Source organism: Pezoporus flaviventris, unplaced genomic scaffold (assembly GCF_033815535.1).
Source record: "Pezoporus flaviventris isolate CSIRO_AGI_PZ_B2104156 unplaced genomic scaffold, CSIRO_AGI_Pfla_v1 ptg000031l, whole genome shotgun sequence".
NCBI lineage: Eukaryota > Metazoa > Chordata > Aves > Psittaciformes > Psittacidae > Pezoporus > Pezoporus flaviventris.
The window spans coordinates 19,418,077-19,434,652 of NW_026892579.1; the positions used below are offsets into that span (position 1 = coordinate 19,418,077).

At 42.2% G+C, this 16,576-nt stretch overlaps 1 protein-coding gene across 12 annotated transcripts in view; it reads right to left on the reverse strand.

Moving 5' to 3' along the window:
* Window positions 1-16,576, reverse strand: part of MRAP2 (melanocortin 2 receptor accessory protein 2) — a 28,134-nt gene that overhangs the window by 180 nt on the left and 11,378 nt on the right. For 7 of the 12 annotated variants that reach the window (XM_061460358.1, XM_061460364.1, XM_061460363.1 and 4 more), the window contains 2 exons: window positions 12,158-12,257; window positions 6,276-6,827 (listed from right to left, as the gene is read on the reverse strand). In XM_061460358.1, coding sequence (XP_061316342.1) covers window positions 6,434-6,827; window positions 12,158-12,257 — 494 coding nt within the window. In that variant the 3' untranslated portion in view covers window positions 6,276-6,433. Of the gene's footprint in view, window positions 1-1,586; window positions 2,889-3,067; window positions 3,237-6,275; window positions 6,828-12,157; window positions 12,258-13,751; window positions 13,851-16,576 lie in introns of those variants that run through there. The other 5 variants (XM_061460361.1, XM_061460359.1, XM_061460367.1 and 2 more) reach the window with 5 other exon arrangements.

The window sequence follows — 16,576 nt, forward strand, 5'->3', positions numbered from 1 at the left end:
CTGGAGGAGAGGGCAGAGTAGGAGGGTACGCACACTTGACTTCCCCCTTTGCTAGGGGCTTGGGCAATTCTTTTAGTCACGTAGTGGCAAAAACAGTCTCAATAGGAAGGTGCATAAATACTGAATTGCATGACAAATACACACCATTTACTTCACCTTTTAGCTTTAGAGACTGTATATCATTAGATTGTAGTAGAGTACATAGTTTTACCTTTCCCTTTCTCTTCTCTATTGAGCAGGCAACTTCTGATTTTACATTGTAGGTTGAGTGGGTTGTTTGTTTTAAAGGTAGAGAACTAATACTTGTTTACACAGAAGAACATTTCACAAATACTTAACTTTGAAAACTGGAGTACATAACTTGACCTAATAGGTTCTTAGAGAACACAATACAATACATTTTTATGCAAACATATGTAATTATCTTAGGGGAACTCCCTGTGAAGTTAAATCTACCACAGGTGATGCACTTACAGCAGGTTTTCAGAAGAGGCTCTGAAATAGACAGCCCAAGCAGTAGGAAAACTTGCAATAATTCCATTTGCAAACACCATTAAATTCTTAGCACCCCTATTGAAGGATTATCCTGCTCAAAACACTTTCTATTCACTTCATGGTGAACCAACTCATGGTGATTTTCTTTGAAAAGGTAACTTTAACATGTTATACAAAGTTGGTTATTACACTCCCCTTACCCCTGAGGCAAAATGTCATGTCTATTAGTTCTAAAAGGAAAAAAAAAAACGAGCTTTAAAATAACTGCTTTTGAAAACTGCAGAAAATTTCTGAATTTGCTTTTGACTCTGCTCTAATGCACAGGCAGAGCAAAAAATGTGAATCAGACTGTGTTGCTGCCACAGTGCTTCTGCAGCCATGTGGGAGCTGTGCAGTGGGGACCACCACATTATTTTTCTGTAAAGAGCACTGTGACGGACTTACTTTAGAGACAGAAGGGAGATAGATGGAAAAAGTGCAAGAACGGAAGCAGGAACCAAACAAATACCTGTAGAGGATTAACACATGCTTTAGAAGGACAGCAATACTGAATTAAACTAATATATAGTTTACTGTATATAGAGACTTAGACATAGACAGGGCTACTCGGATTCTTAAATCAGTATTCCACTGTTTATAGAGACTTTTAGACATGAACAAGACTACAGCGATTCTCAAGATAAGGAAGGCACGCAACAAGAGGACCAGATACCTTCTCTCAAACCAATATAGGCCTCCAGCCTGCTGATAAGGCCTGAGAGATAGGTAAACAGCAGCAAAAGAAAACAATTTGAGGAGCCTCTCAGGGTTGCAGATTAGACCAAACAAGAACATGTAGTTAACTGGCAAGACTAAACATGCATTCTGATGTCCTTAACTAACAGATTTCTGTAAAAGGATAAAATGAGTAGAGATATTTCTCCCGAGGACCATCACAGCCCCCAGCGACCACTCCTTGAAGTCACAGCCCCTGTGCCGCAGCCTGATCTACCCAAACTACCATATGCCATGAGTAACAAGAATTGGGTAGTCATTTCACAGAATTATGGTGAATATGTATGTAATGAAGATATAAAAGCTATAAACTTATTGGGGTACGTAGTAGGGAGAGTGATCCCCCACATACCCAGTGTCACAACAAAGTAACGTTGGCTTTCTGACCTGTCATTCTGTTTAGAGAAGTTATTTCCTGGAATTCAGTGACAACACTAAGAACACAATTCAAATGTGGTATAAGTGAAGTTGGCCTTATCCCTTGATCATTTTTATAAGTGCCTTTCATTTGGGTGCTAACTGTCACCAGCATCCATTCACATGAATATTTCTCCTTTCTCCCAAAGTTGCAGTTATGCACCCAAACAAAAGCCACAAAGATTTAAGGTACCAGATGAAAATGTCAGGTTAACTGACTGGGAACAGCAAACAATTTCTTAATTTGGGAAGAGAAAAAGGAACTTATACAGCTACAGCCTTCATACTTGTGGTTGAGTACTTACTGTAAAGGGAGGCCTTTTTGCACCTCAAGATCTACATTGCAACCATGCAGCTATACTCATTCATAACAGGGTTCACTTCAGTCTCCTTTTAGGAACTACTTTCAACAATAGTCTGCTTGTTTTAAACAGCCTCTGCTTTGCTTTAAGTATAAACCCATTCTTTAAACACTAGGAAGTAGTGCAAGAATTATATTTGAAAGCAGGAAATTTAGGTGTAAGTGGTTTATAAGGGCACAGGAGTTAAAAAACAAAAGAAGTTTCCCCAGTCTGCATTCTTTAAATGTACAAGCCATTCATTATTTATTCTCTTTGTCAGGTGAAGGAAGAATGAAATAATTTTATGAAATGAATGCTTAAAGAATTTAAGCATTGAAGTGGCTAAAGAACATACCAGCAGGCAATTCCTACATTTTCACTCAAACATGTTCCATGCAAAGCAAGTTAGTTTCAAGAAAACCCAGTTATGCATGATATCTTGGATCCACTGGTTTCCTTTCGGTTAATAACTGCCTGCAGAGCACTCTTACTCCAAACCCAGCAAAGGATTTAAACCTGTTTCCTCAGCATCCTATGTGCTTGCTCTAAAATCATTTGACCATTAATTACAATTTTTTTTAAGAAAGCTAAATGTAATGTAAGTTCTGGCTAAGGTTCAGAACGATATTACTTCTCTAAAAGAATAAAGGTTGAAATTACACCTATTCAACAAACCTTTCCCTGGGAGAGCAGCTGTGGTTGCAACACCATCCCGAGTACAAAAAAAGGACACAGCAAGTGCAGCTCAGCCATGCTTTTGGAGGTAGTCCTCCCCACAGCTTCACACCTGCTAGCCCTTTGCTGGCCCACTGGTCAAGAAAAGGGCCATTGATGGAGCCAAAAAGCACAGGAAGGTTCAGACTATAAGCAAAGTATAACACCAACTTATCACTGACATTTATTTGCATACAGCAACTCTATGAATATGTAGGAATAGTTATCCAATTTCCTGTGATTTAGCTACTGAATCCTGCACTTACCAAACTGGAAGCTCGCATCAGCAATTTAATAAAAAAAAAAGTCAAATTACTGTTTGTAAGATACTAATTCCAGGTTATCACTGGGCAACTGTCAGAATGTCCCTCTGAAATACTATAAATGCAGTACCAATTTGCTTTTGCTCAGCAGCAGGTGGTGATAGCATTTTGTAAACACTGTGCACAATTTATTATGCCAGGTATTCTCTCTGGAAGCTTTGTTGGGTTTAACCTGCACTGAGAAGCAGTTAGGTATCAGAAATTGAAGTTAATTCCAAGCAGATACCAACTATGCTGCTCAGTTTCAGCTGGCCTTTTGGGGAGTAACAGAAGCTGCAGAACTTCTCCAGGGACCAGCTACTTATCCCTTGCTCCAGCTTTAATTTGAGGTTTAGACTTTTCTTGGATGAGCAGTTTTCATACACCTCCCAGTGCCAGGCTACAGCCTTTATGCTCTCTGCAAATCACAGTATCACAGTATGCTAGAGATTGGAAGGGACCTCAAAAGATCATCTAGTCCAATCCTCCTGCCGGAGCAGGAACACCTAGATAAGGTTACACAGGAATGCGTCCAGGCGGGTTTTGAATGTCTCCAGGGAAGGAGACTCCACAACCTCCCTGGGCAGCCTGTTCCAGTGTTCCGTCACCCTCACTGAGAAGAAGTTTCTTCTCAAGTTTAAGTGGAACCTCTTGTGTTCCAGTTTGTTCCCATTACCCCTTGTCCTATCATTGTTTGCCACTGAGTAGAGCCTGGCTCCATCCTCGTGACACTCCCCCTTTATATATTTATAGACACTGATAAGGTCACCCCTCAGTCTCCTCTTCTCCAAACTATAGAGACCCATCTCCCTCAGTCTTTCCTCATAAGGGAGATGCTCCACTCCCTTAATCATCTTCGTTGCCCTGCGCTGGACTCTCTCCAGCAGCTCCCTGTCCTTCTTGAACTGAGGGGCCCAGAACTGGACACAATATTCCAGATGGGGTCTCACCAGGGCAGAGTAGAGGGGAAGGAGGACCTCTCTCGACCTACTAACCACCCCCCTTCTAATACACCCCAGGATGCCATTGGCCTTCTTAGCCACAAGGGCACAGTGTTGGCTCATGGTCATCCTGTCGTTCACTAGGACCCCCAGGTCCCTCTCCCCTACACTGCTCTCTAACAGGTCGTTTACCAACCTATACTGGAACCTGGGGTTGTTCCTGCCCAGATGCAGGACTCTACACTTTCCCTTGTTATATTTCATCAAGTTATTCCCTGCCCAACTCTCCAGCCTGTCCAAGTCTCGCTGGATGGCAGCACAGCCTTCTGGCGTGTCAGCCACTCCTCCCAGCTTAGTGTCATCAGCAAACTTGCTGATAGTACACTCAATTCCCTCATCTAAATCATTGATGAATATATTAAATAATACAGGTCCCAGTACTGACCCTTGAGGCACTCCACTAGATACAGGCCTCCAACTAGACTCAGCCCCATAGACTACAACTCTCTGGCTTCTCCCCTTCAGCCAGTTCGCAGTCCACCTCACTACCTGATCATCCAGTCCACACTTCCTCATTTTAGCCGTGAGGATGCTGTGGGAGACTGTGTCAAATGCTTTGCTGAAGTCAAGGTAGACCACATCCACCGCTCTGCCATCATCCATCCACCGTGTTATTTCCTCATAAAAGGCTAAGAGATTGGTCAAGCATGACTTCCCCTTGGCGAAGCCATGTTGACTGCCCCTCATAACCCTCTTATCCTTGATATGCCTTAAGATGGCACCAAGGATAAGGTGTTCCATCACTTTCCCAGGGATGGAGGTGAGGCTGACCGGTCTATAGTTACCCAGGTCCTCCTTCTTGCCCTTTTTGAAGACTGGAGTGACATTTGCTTTCCTCCAGTCCTCAGGCACCTCTCCCGTTTCCCAAGACTTGGTAAAGATGATGGAAAGTGGTCTAGCAATGACTTCCGCCAGTTCCCTCAGCACCCACGGGTGCATCCCATCTGGACCCATGGATTTATGGATGTCCAGATTGCTCAACTGATCTCTAACCCATTCCTCATCGACTAAGGCAAACCGCTCCGTTGACCTGACTTCATCTGAGGTCTCAGGGGTACAGGGCTCTTCAGGACTGCCTGCAGCAGAGTAGACAGAGACAAAGAAGGCATTCAGTAACTCTGCCATCTCTGTATCTTCTGTCACCAGGGCACCCATCCCGTTCATCAGCGGGCCTACATTGCCTCTGGTGTTAGTTTGATCTGCCATGTATTTGAAAAAGCTCTTTTTGCTGTCCTTGACCCTTCTCGCCAGGTTTAATTCTAAGGAGGCCTTAGTCATCCTAGCTGCCTTCCTACATCCTCTAGCAGCAGCCTTATATTCCTCCCAAGTGGCCAGCCCCTCCTTCCACGACCTGTAAACTCTCCTCTTCCACTTGAGCATACCCAGCAATTCCCTATTTAGCCGCACAGGTCTCCTGGCCCTCTTCCTTGACTTCCTATGTGTCGGGATGCTCTGATCTTGAGTTCGGAAAAAGCAATCCTTGAATGCCAACCAACTATCTTGGGCCCCTTTACCTTCAAGCAGCCTTGCCCACGGGATTTCCCCTAGCAATTGCTTGAAAAGGCCAAAGTTTGCCCTGCTAAAGTCCAGGGTTGCAATTCTACTTGCTATTCTACTAGTCCTACCACACAAGATCCTGAATTCCACCATCTCGTGGTTGCTGCAACCAAGGCAGCCCTCAACCCTTACTGCTTCGACCAGACCCTCCTTGTTAGTGAGGATGAGATCCAGCAGCGCTCCTCTCCTGGTTGGCTCATCCACCATTTGCAGGAGGAAGTTATCATCCATACACTGGAGGAACCTCCTGGAAATCATGATGGTACCCTTCAGAAGCTGGACATAGGGGCAGGTAGTGACAGAACAAGGGGGAATGCCTTTAAACTAGAAGAAAATAGATTTAGATTAGATGTTAGGATTAGATAAATAGGATATTATTACTAGGAAGAAGTTCTCCGCTGTGAAAGTGGTGAGACACTGCCACAGGTTGCCCAGAGAAGCTGTAGGTGCCCCATCCATGGCAGTGTTCAAAGCCAGATTGGATGAGTCCCTATGCAATGTGGTCTAGTGGAAGGTATACCTGCCCATTGGAACCAGATGTTCTTGAAGGTGCCTTCCAACCCAAACTGTCCTGAGACCCTATGATTTAAAAACAAAAAACAAAACACCCCCCCCCCCCCCCCCAAAAAACAACAAACCCAAAACCCAAAAGGCATCTGAATTAAGGTTTAAGTGGTTTACTTCTTATCTAAACTGAGTTGGGTGAGCACAGACAGTCTTACATACAGTAGAAAACACAGATCTGAAATACCTTCTATCACAATACCAGAAGTCCATGAAAGGCTTCAAACTGGAGAGTAACGAGAATGTTTACCTTAAAGTAAAAGGCTTTTTAGTCAAGGATCCGATGGGATGATTGCATGACTGATCTGCTGTCTGAAATGATTGGTGCCTCTGAGATGAGGAGATCATCCTCACCTAGCGAAGAGTTCTGCTCAGCATTCACAAAGTTAGGAATGTTAAATTTTGTAAGACAGTGTAGGTCTTCCTCAAACATACCGCTGCTCTTGGGAGCTTCCTGGAAGTGGGTATTACTCTCCAGACCTGGACCTTTCTGATTTTGTTTTGCTTTGTCCAAATGTTCCACTTCATTAATACAGAAATGGAAAAGTGACTGTGATTCTTCAGCTATTTGGCGAGAAAAGACCCTCTCCGACTCCAGAGGCCTTCCAAAATCTGCCACAAAGCTATTCATGCGAAATCTCTTTCCAGAAGGTTCTGCATTGCTAGGGAGCAAAGAGAGAAATACAGTAAGCACAAAAAGTAAAAACATCAAGTTTTTAACAGCAAATTTGCTTTCAGCAACCGTTACGATTAGGAAGGAAGGAAACCCTACAGTTTGTCTACCACTGACTGTAAAAGCCAGCACTATTTATTATTTTCTGCTTAAGTTATTTTAAGTCTTGATTTGTTGTGATGATTTTCCACTTGAATAAGTTAATGTCAGCACTCTTAAATGGCACTTCTAATAATCAATATACTGTTATAATGAGCTCAATAAATGAGCTTAGAAATACTCCCCAGTACTTCCTTTTGATATCAAGTAGTAACAGGTTGTTTAGAATGGCTTATCAAACACTTGTGAGAAAAAACATCTGAGATATAGGCAGCAGTGCTGTCACTAAAGGTATAATTTGAGTGCTTGGTTGTCTGGACATCAAACTATCCCTTCCACTGACTTTAGTCAGTGTCATTCAGATTTCCAGATGAGAGCTGGAACTAAAGATTGCTCTAAAGTCTGGCAGTCTTAACAACTCAGACACATAGCCCAGGAAGGACATCTTTTATCAGCAACAGCATAGCCAGCAGGGCCAGGGCCAGGGCCAAGGCTGTCATCGTCCCCCTGTACTCAGCACTTATGAGGTTGCAGCTCAAATATCATGATCAGTTCTGCACCCCTCATTACACAAAAGACATTGAGGTGCTGGAGCAGGTCCAGAGAAGGGCAGTGAAGCTGGTGAAGGGTCTGGGGCCCAAGTCTGATGAATAACAGCTGAGGTAGCTGGGTTTAGTCTGGAGAAGAGAAATCTCAGGGAGACCTTATTGCTCTCTACAACTACCTGAAAGGAGGCTGTAGTGAGGTGGGGGTCATTCTCCCAAGTAACAAGCAATAGGACAAGATGTGACAGCCTCAAGCTGCGCCAGGGGAGATTTAGACTGAATATTAGGAACAATTTCTTCACAGGGTGGTCAGGCATTGGAACAGGCTGCCCAGGGAAGTGGTGGAATCACCATCCCTGAAATTCTTGAACCGTGTAGATGAGGCTTTCATTGGCATGGTTTAGTGGTGGTCTTGTCAGTCCTGGGGTAATGGTTGGACTTGATGATCTAAAAGATCTTTTCCAACCTAGCTGATTCTATGATCTTAACACTTCTCAGAGTTTTCTAGAAGTGCTAGCTCAAACCAGCTCCGATCTGCATGGCCCTGTGCATGAGCCATAAAGAGCTAGGGGTGGGGAAAGCTCGTGCTGGGTGTTGGTTTTACAGCTAGTAATGCATTCTTTGTCAGGCTGAATTTATATCCTGTCATGACAAAATTGCATCTGAATGGCAGTAGAGGTATTCAGAGGATGAGTAGTGAAAACTCTATAAACACATTCTCAGAATAAAAGCTAAGTAAGAATTGTTACATAAGAATTAATAAAGCATACTCTTTACATGTGAACTCCTTGCAAATGACACTGGAGCCAGACAGTTGGACACCTAAGTGCACACGGCAGTTACATAGATTTTCAGAGGAACACTGTCATTTAATTCCCTCGGGCCTGCAGTAAGAGGTAAGTGCCTACATGCTTTTAAAAGCCTTATGGCACCTTCAGAAATCTACTCTGAAAACCTTTCGGTCTTTCAGTCATAGTTAAACGTGCTAATTTGCTTCCATCACGTAAAACAAGAATTCTGTCCCAACAAAATCAGTTACAGTAGCCTTCCAGTCAAAGCAGGCTCTAAGTTTGTCAAAACTATAATGGCTCATTCTGCATTTCAAAGGGAAGCATGTAGAAGCATAGTATTTAAATTGATGCAAAACAGTCCAGTAACTAAGTACTAGTCTGCTGTATGCACACCAGGAGGCAAACAGACTGGAATAATACTGTGGTAGCTTTCAGAACTGATGACTATCATTTATGTACTTACAATGCAACAGAAAGAGCCATTCCAAATTTAATTGACATATACGGTTTTGCAAATCTGTCACTAAGAGTTTCTCTGAAGTGTTATGGCATGGACAGCAGAGGTGGCAAATAAGCACTGAAAGAGGATAACAGCCTAGGAAGAAGTGAGTTTGGAAGAAAGCTTAAAATGCATCCATTAGAGAAGTAAAACCCGTTCGTAAGTGTGGAAAGTACTTTAGAAACCATGAGCTGTGAAGGAGCAAAGGCTGACTGTATGAGGGGCACACAGGACTGGCAGTGGCAACCTAATCTTAACAGAAGAATGGAAGATGCAAAATTTTATAATGACCATACTGTTAAGGACATACAATAAAATGGAGAATAATCCTATGCTCACGAGTGGAAAACACATGACGTAATACACAGTGGTATTTTTGGATTCTGAAATCCACAAACACTATCTTTCTGTGTTTTGGGGAGGAATCGTAGTCTTGCTCATTACAGCATGCAAGTATACCTCAGCGTTTGTCAGGGTTTGTCAGGGTTCTGGTCTGCTGGATTCGGTACTAGGCTCCGGATTCTGCCCACTGGACTTGAGTGCACTGTCAGGGTACGGACCATTTTGCCCAGGATACCCATCTAACAGGTGCATACTGGTTTGGGACTAACACTTGAGCTCTATAGCCAAAACAGCCCTTCCCTGAACCCTCCCTAAAGTGACCTGAAGTACTTGGCAAACCATGGAGAGGAGTAAGTAGCGAGTTCCCCAGAATAGCGCTGTTTGGCATCTCAAAGGGAGCTAACCGATCCTTAACCAAAATCAACTGATTTCTTAAGAAAATATTACCAGTCGTTTCACCTTTACTGCAACTGGTTGTAAAACCTGCCTCAACAGCTGCATGAAGCTTTGAGGTGACATTAGCCAATATTTGTATTTTGTACAGAGAGAGTACACGAACGCATGCGTTCGTTGCGCAGTGTGTTTGTAAGGATGTTTTTAAAGGCAGAAACAGAGTCCTGTCTTCTTCTGAGTGATGAATGACAGTACTTTTCAGGCAGAAATTCAGACAGCTTGTCAACAATTTTTTTGTTGCACAAGCGAATGTTCTACACATACTAATGTCCAGGCAAACAAAACAGAAGTGCAACAGACATCATTTCCACAGCTAATTAAATTTATATCTCTCCCCATCCATATCCTGACCCTTTTCCTCTGGTATAAGGCTGTACCCGATGCTGAACATCTTGTACAATTTTGGTAAGTACATGCTATTGTACCCCTTTATACTGAGCCAAGAAAAGCATACTATTAGAGAAATCAGAGTATTCTACTTTGGATCCAGCCATGTGAACCCAGTTACGCTTATGTCTCACGTTAATGGTACTTTAAAAGAGCAGCCAAATTGACTTAACTGAAGTCAGAGACACATGCATCAATCAGGCTGGCGTAGGAATCCCATTAACATCTATTTCTAAAGGAGGGCTGCAAGACAGCCCACTAGTGGAACGATGAGTCATGAAGAATCCAGTCAGGCATAAAGAGAGAAGGTAAAAGCAAACTAAAAACCACAGTCTGCACTGGTTCTACAGGTAGGTATTTATGTTGCAGTTTTTATATACATGTATCAAAAATAAGAGGAAACAACAGTATTCACTGCCCTTACCATTTTCCTGGATGATCTATTTCCAGTACCATACATATTTGGTTATCAAATCTCAAAAAAATAGCGCTCAAATTTGTTCAAGGTGCCAAATCAGCACACATAGTAAGTAGGCAAACATTGAAGCACACAGCTCCCAAAGCTGCAAAGTTCAAAACAAATACAGAAAGGAATAAGTGGGCTTTCAGCAACTGAAGAAAAATTACATTAAGACTTAGATTGCAAGGCACTCGCGAGGTCTCTAGCTTAATGCCCTGATGAAGGCGAGGCCAACTCCAAATTCAGGTCAGGTTATCTGGATGTCAAAGGGGACCAAAACAAGATTTTGGCCTCCTTCTTGGCAACCTCTCTAGGCAACCGTTTCCAAGAAAATTGTTGAAGAAAGCAGAACAGTGGGAGATACCAAGCAGGCCTCTGCTACCTGAAAGTACATTTTTACAATGTACAAACTTTTGACAAATATACATGTTAAAATCTTTGCTGTATATTTGACTTCATCACTTTATTTCCCTTTCAAATTCACGTGGGATACAGACTCTCATGCTTGGCTCAGAAACAAGATCTCCAGCAAAAAGGGGCAGCATACCAACACTTAGAAGGACTTTAAATACATTTGGGACCGCAGTCTGACAACTTTATGACAGTCTGTAAGGGAGGCAAAAATACTAGAAAGTCAGTTCTGGGAAGCTCAATCCTTCTCCCTCTATTTCCTTCCCATAGAAGCAAAACCTCAGGAGCACAGAAGAGGGTCATGATATACTTACGTCCTCTCTAATATGGCCCTGTCTCCAGAGATCTGCTATTACATGAAGTTTCAGAGCCAGTCTACATATGACTAAATAGCAGAGGGCCTTCAATAGGCAGAGATAGGCTGCTTTAGAAAGTGATAAGCACTAACAATTGCCTTTCACAATCAGCTTCTCATCACTGCTACCTGCCTGCAAGCAATCTCACTCTCCAGAGGGGCTTTTTACTTCTACTTTATGGTACGCTAGTCTGAGAGGAGATGCGGGTTTAAACTTACTTAGAGGAAGGGATGCTGACAGTCTGCACACTGTGCAAATGCAGATAAATGGTCACGGCAAGGCAGTCTGCACATACTTATCAGCCAGAAAGAACAAAAAGGGGAAAAAATGAAGATTAGTTTGTGACTTTCAGGGGACCCTGGTGTTAATCACACGTGGAGCTGATCTGTCCTTCAGGACCTACTGGACTTTCTCAGCAGAAACTGAGACACACTGAGACTAGGGGAGCCACAGGGTTAAGGGGAGATTTTGTAAACAGTACCAATACCTACCTTTTGGACTTGAACACACAAGCACGTGTAAACCTGCCAGTCTTCACCTTCCTTGATTTAACATCTGCCTTGTATTTTACTTGTATATACTCTGTCAATATTCACATTTCTGTTTCACTCCATCGTAACATAAGCCTACCTAAAATGACCCCACTTATCTGCAGAACAGTAATTTAAAACCATCTGTTTGGCAGCCTACCCACCAACTTCCTTTTAGCATGAAAATGCAGACATGCAGCTATTCCCTTCTCTCGCTGTATTCCTACTGACTAGCTGCTAAATAGAGAACGCATTAATAACAGTTCTACAGAATTGGTCTCCAAGAAGGGCTAGGAACAAAGACAGACTGCACCCTTCCATAAGGACAGACTAGAACATGATGGTGCTGAGCCAGTACAATATCAGCACTGTCACTGCTTTTGGGGTCTGCAAAAGAATAGACACACTAGTTAGCAGGCTGGATTTGTTCCAGTTTTCAGACTCACTCTTGATGTGGTGCTCCTGTCTTTGTCAGCAGGGTCAGGACAAAAAACATGAAGATAACAAAAACTGCAAGACCAACCCAAAATCCAATCACAATGGAATCTGGTGAAAAAGAGAAAACAAGATGATCAGTATTTCACCTCCACTTGTAGGAAGCTTCCTCACATGCAGCATGACTGCAAGTCCAGAAGACTGTCTGAAATAAACAGAGCCACAGATAAAAAACTATTTGCTACCTCAACAAATACCAATAACCAACATATACAAGACATTTTTGAATAATTTTTAATTTGGGACCCAACTTGCATACAGAAAACAGCTACACAGTGTCAGGAGAGCCAAATGGATTTGGATAAAAAAGTCAAACCACCAGTTAATTAAGAGGAAGACACCAAGCAATGGAAAGAGCATGGCTTTTTGCCTGTGTGCCCAAAATGTTCCTGCTGTTCTCATCTGGAGTAAATGGACCCATAGACAAATCGCCAGTTCTACTTACAATGAATCTATGTCCACTTACGACTTCAAAGTTGCTCCTGAAGGAAGCTCAAAGCTTCCACAAACTTAACCTATAGGCACAACTGAGACAAACATATTTGTCTCAACAAATAGCAATCAGCTGACGAGCATGGCCTAAAGTTACAGAGCATTAACCCAAAATATAATCTGGTCCAGGACCCACATTATACGGGTACTTTTTCACCCTTTGTTTCAGTTATTTTTTGTTTATGCAAATATTCAAAACTTCCACTGTAGAAGTTAAAAAACCTGACACACAAACATGCAAGAGGGAAGCCTTGGTCAGGACAGGTGTCCAATCTACCCTTAAGCTCTCATTACACAGCTACTACTGAACCTCAAAGAGCCAAGCTGGCTGTAAAGCTGTGTGACCCAGTGCAGCAGGCAGAGCACAGAGCTCTAGCCAGCCTGTTGAATCTCCTACAGGACTCACTAAAGATACCAGAAAACAAGGAGTCAGCTATTCTGCCTGGTGCATGACCCCAGCAGTTAATCACTCTCCCACTGTGAAATATCTTCTGTGCTAAAAGGCAGTTCTGTAGACTGGAAATCAGTTCAAACCATTTGCTATTTTTTTTGCCAAGTCCAAGTGCCTGCTTCAACTTGAGATTTGTTCTCTGTGAAAATACTTTATCACAAATCACTCCTTAATCTCTTTATTTTACCAGAAAGAGGGATTAAGTTTCAAGCCTCCCACTGCAGCACTTATTCCATCTCTCCTCTGCCACATCTCCTCCTCTCAACACCCTTTGTAAAATAATTAGAGGACGGTTCAAGTACGGGTCTCCATGACGGGGAGGGGCAGGGAGTTTGTAACACTGCTTTCTACTTGAAGCATACTGTTACGAGTTAGTTTATGTGACTCCATGCATTATGAGCCCTACATTTTTCTCGGAATCATTCTATATGCATAGTCTGAATCCAGTAGCTCGAGATGCATCTTGTGTTTGGCGTTACTAATACACAATATCTCATGAGTATCTACCACTCTACCAAGCTTTTGTAGTACCTGAAAATTTCATCTAGAAAGAAATAGTCACATTAAAAAGAAAATTGCTACTTAGAGCTACTAGTACCTACCAATTAGTCAGACATGCTTCAATGATATGCAGCTGCATTGATAACCTGAATGTAAACTCTGATGAAAGTAAGATGTTCAAAAACCATGCAGAGATCAAGCTGCAAAAGCAAAAAACAAAATAAACCACAAAAAAAAACACAAAAAAAAAACAAAAACCCCACCAAAAAAAAACAACAAAAACACAAAAAGAAAAAAAAGAAAAAGGAAAGAAAACACAACATAAACAGGAAAAAGAGGGAAAAAAAGAAAATCCCAAAAGAAAGCAAACTTCAAGAAAAACATAAAATCAAGACTCTGATAAACTACTTCTACTCCCCACAAAACTCACACCTGCCAGCAGGTTGTGGTGAACAGCAAGAGGCTGTCTTGTGGTTTGTTTGGTGTTCCTCCCCAGCAGGATTGCTAAATTTACTGAGCCTAAAGCTACATCTTCCTTGCCCTGCTGAGGCTCCTGAGGCACTTCCAGCCCTCTGCTGTATCAGTATGTCAGTATGTCTGTATGGTTTGGATTTGTTTAAAATTAAATCAGGTGGCCCAAGTTCTCTTCCGTATTTCATTTAAGTGCAAATTATCCAAACCTACCAACTTCTAAACATTTATTCAGCATAAAACCGTACACAACATTTATATTCAAAACATATGGTACGCAGGACTACATTTATAATACTGTCTCAAGTTGTAACTAGATTGGAGAGGTATCCTATGAATTTCTCTAGCTGTATCAGCCTTCCTTTCCTTTGCAACAGACTCATAACATCCTGGCAGCAGTTCTGACTCCCCTGACCATTCCTACTTGGTTTACCTCTCTCTAATGTTACTGAGGTTTCTTCTGTTCCAAAGGCACAAAAAAGGATTTCGTTCTTATCTCTGCCAGTCACAGGTGTCTCCTGGCTATCTTTATCTATTTACTTTCTAAAGCTGTAGTTTACAAAACCTAGTTCCTGCCTTCACTTCTCTTCAGGCAAAGGGCACGTTTTTTGCTGGTAAATCAGCTTTTTTTTCTTTCTTCTTTGCAGTCATATATTTGAGGTGCCACAGGGACTTTTCATTGTCCCCCCCCTCCACTTTCTTTAATAAATGGATTTTTGTGTATTAGATTGTTTAGTCAACATCTGTCTTCACAGGTCCCTTGCTGCATAAATCTTTCTCTGCTTTCAAAAACCCAGGCCTCTGAATTCCTTTGTATGCATGTTAAATTGTTAGGGACCTGTCCTTGTCTACAATTAATTAAGTCAACATCAAGCCAAAAGTGGCCTCCAACTTTCTCTTTTGTAATTCATCTTACATTATGGTCCAAAACAGTAACCTCCCTTCTGTGTGAAACACCTTGTGTTTCATAAATAAATAGCAGTTTAAAATAAAACACACCTCTCTTTTTAAGGGGGTTGCACACCTCTAATTTTAAGAAGGAACAGTGATGAGTTACAGCTGACCAAGTGTCACAGCCAGGCAGCACCAGTTAAACGAGAGTCCACTCCCCTTTAAGCTCTCTAATGTAAGTTACAGTGCTTTACTAGATTAAACTCGGCCCTCTGAGCATGCATGAAGTAACACCAAGGTGAATAGAGCCAAATTCAACCTATCAGTTAAAAAAAAAAGTAATAAATGACTTGGAAAAGAAAAAGAAAAAAAGAAAAGGGCCTTCCCAGATCACCGATTCAATATCAACCTTTTTCATAAGTACTTCAAGCTCCACCTGAAAAGAGGTTATTTCATCTGTCCTATTCTCTAGTTACGGGCTGTCAAGAATGAGTGAAGACAGCAAAGCTGAGCTGCCACACATAATGCAGGGCAATCACTTCAATGGCAGTCCAAGACCTGCTTTGTTGCTGTACCTTCTGCAATCCAGCAGGAACTATCACTTGTATATTTTAGTCCCATCACAATTCTTGATACACATAGCTAAAAAGGAAGGAACTTACAAAGCACGGCAGCTAATCTTTGTAATCAGTAATCTTTGTAATCAGGTTTGGCGTCTGATTAAGTGGAAGGATGGAATATAAATTAGAAGCATGATAAAAGCTAACCTATATTTTTTGAGTACCTAACATTTATAAAAGCACAACTCAGGCTAAAAATTAAATTCTGCTTTAGTTTTTTTTAAGAAGTGTTAATAACTTCAACGAGTTTTTCTGCGCCTTACAAAACCTCTCCAAAACCTCCTGATTGTGCAAACCAAGGGAGATCTGCCTTTCTCGGCTGCAGTTTGCCACTGCAGGCACTTCCCTTTCCCTGTCTGAATCCTTTGCATGACAAATGAGGCAGAGTATGTATCTCACCCTGGACCAGTGCTTCTGCACTGACTCAGACAAGTTCAATAAGCCTACAGTTTTAATTACCAGTGAGTCTCCTCTCTCCTGAGGATCTATACTGCCTGCCCAGAACGCAGCCTGTGCAGTTAGACAATAATTATGATCTCCTGGCATGGTTGTTAGAAACACTTCTGGCCCCAACAGCCTTGTCCTTCCTCCTCACTGAGCAGAATGCAGTCTGCCCAACAAGGGAAACTTGCCATGCAGACTCCACTGCTGATTCCCCTGGTTGTTTTGAATGCTTTTCCTGCAGTTTCATCAAAATTCATCAGAACATGCAGACCAGGGGACTTCACGTGGGGTAGCTTGAATTTCCCCATCACTATGAAAAGCAGCCTCAGTCTTAACCAATGATTCAAGGGAACCGAACTAGAGGCAGAATGGGGGCTACCAGTGATTTCATCATCACTCACACCAAATGTCTCCTTCCCAAGTCTTGGGGTCTGAGTAATATACTGACTGGCAAATCTGCCTGACTGCAACAGAGGACTGCTTTTCCAGCAATGCCTCTC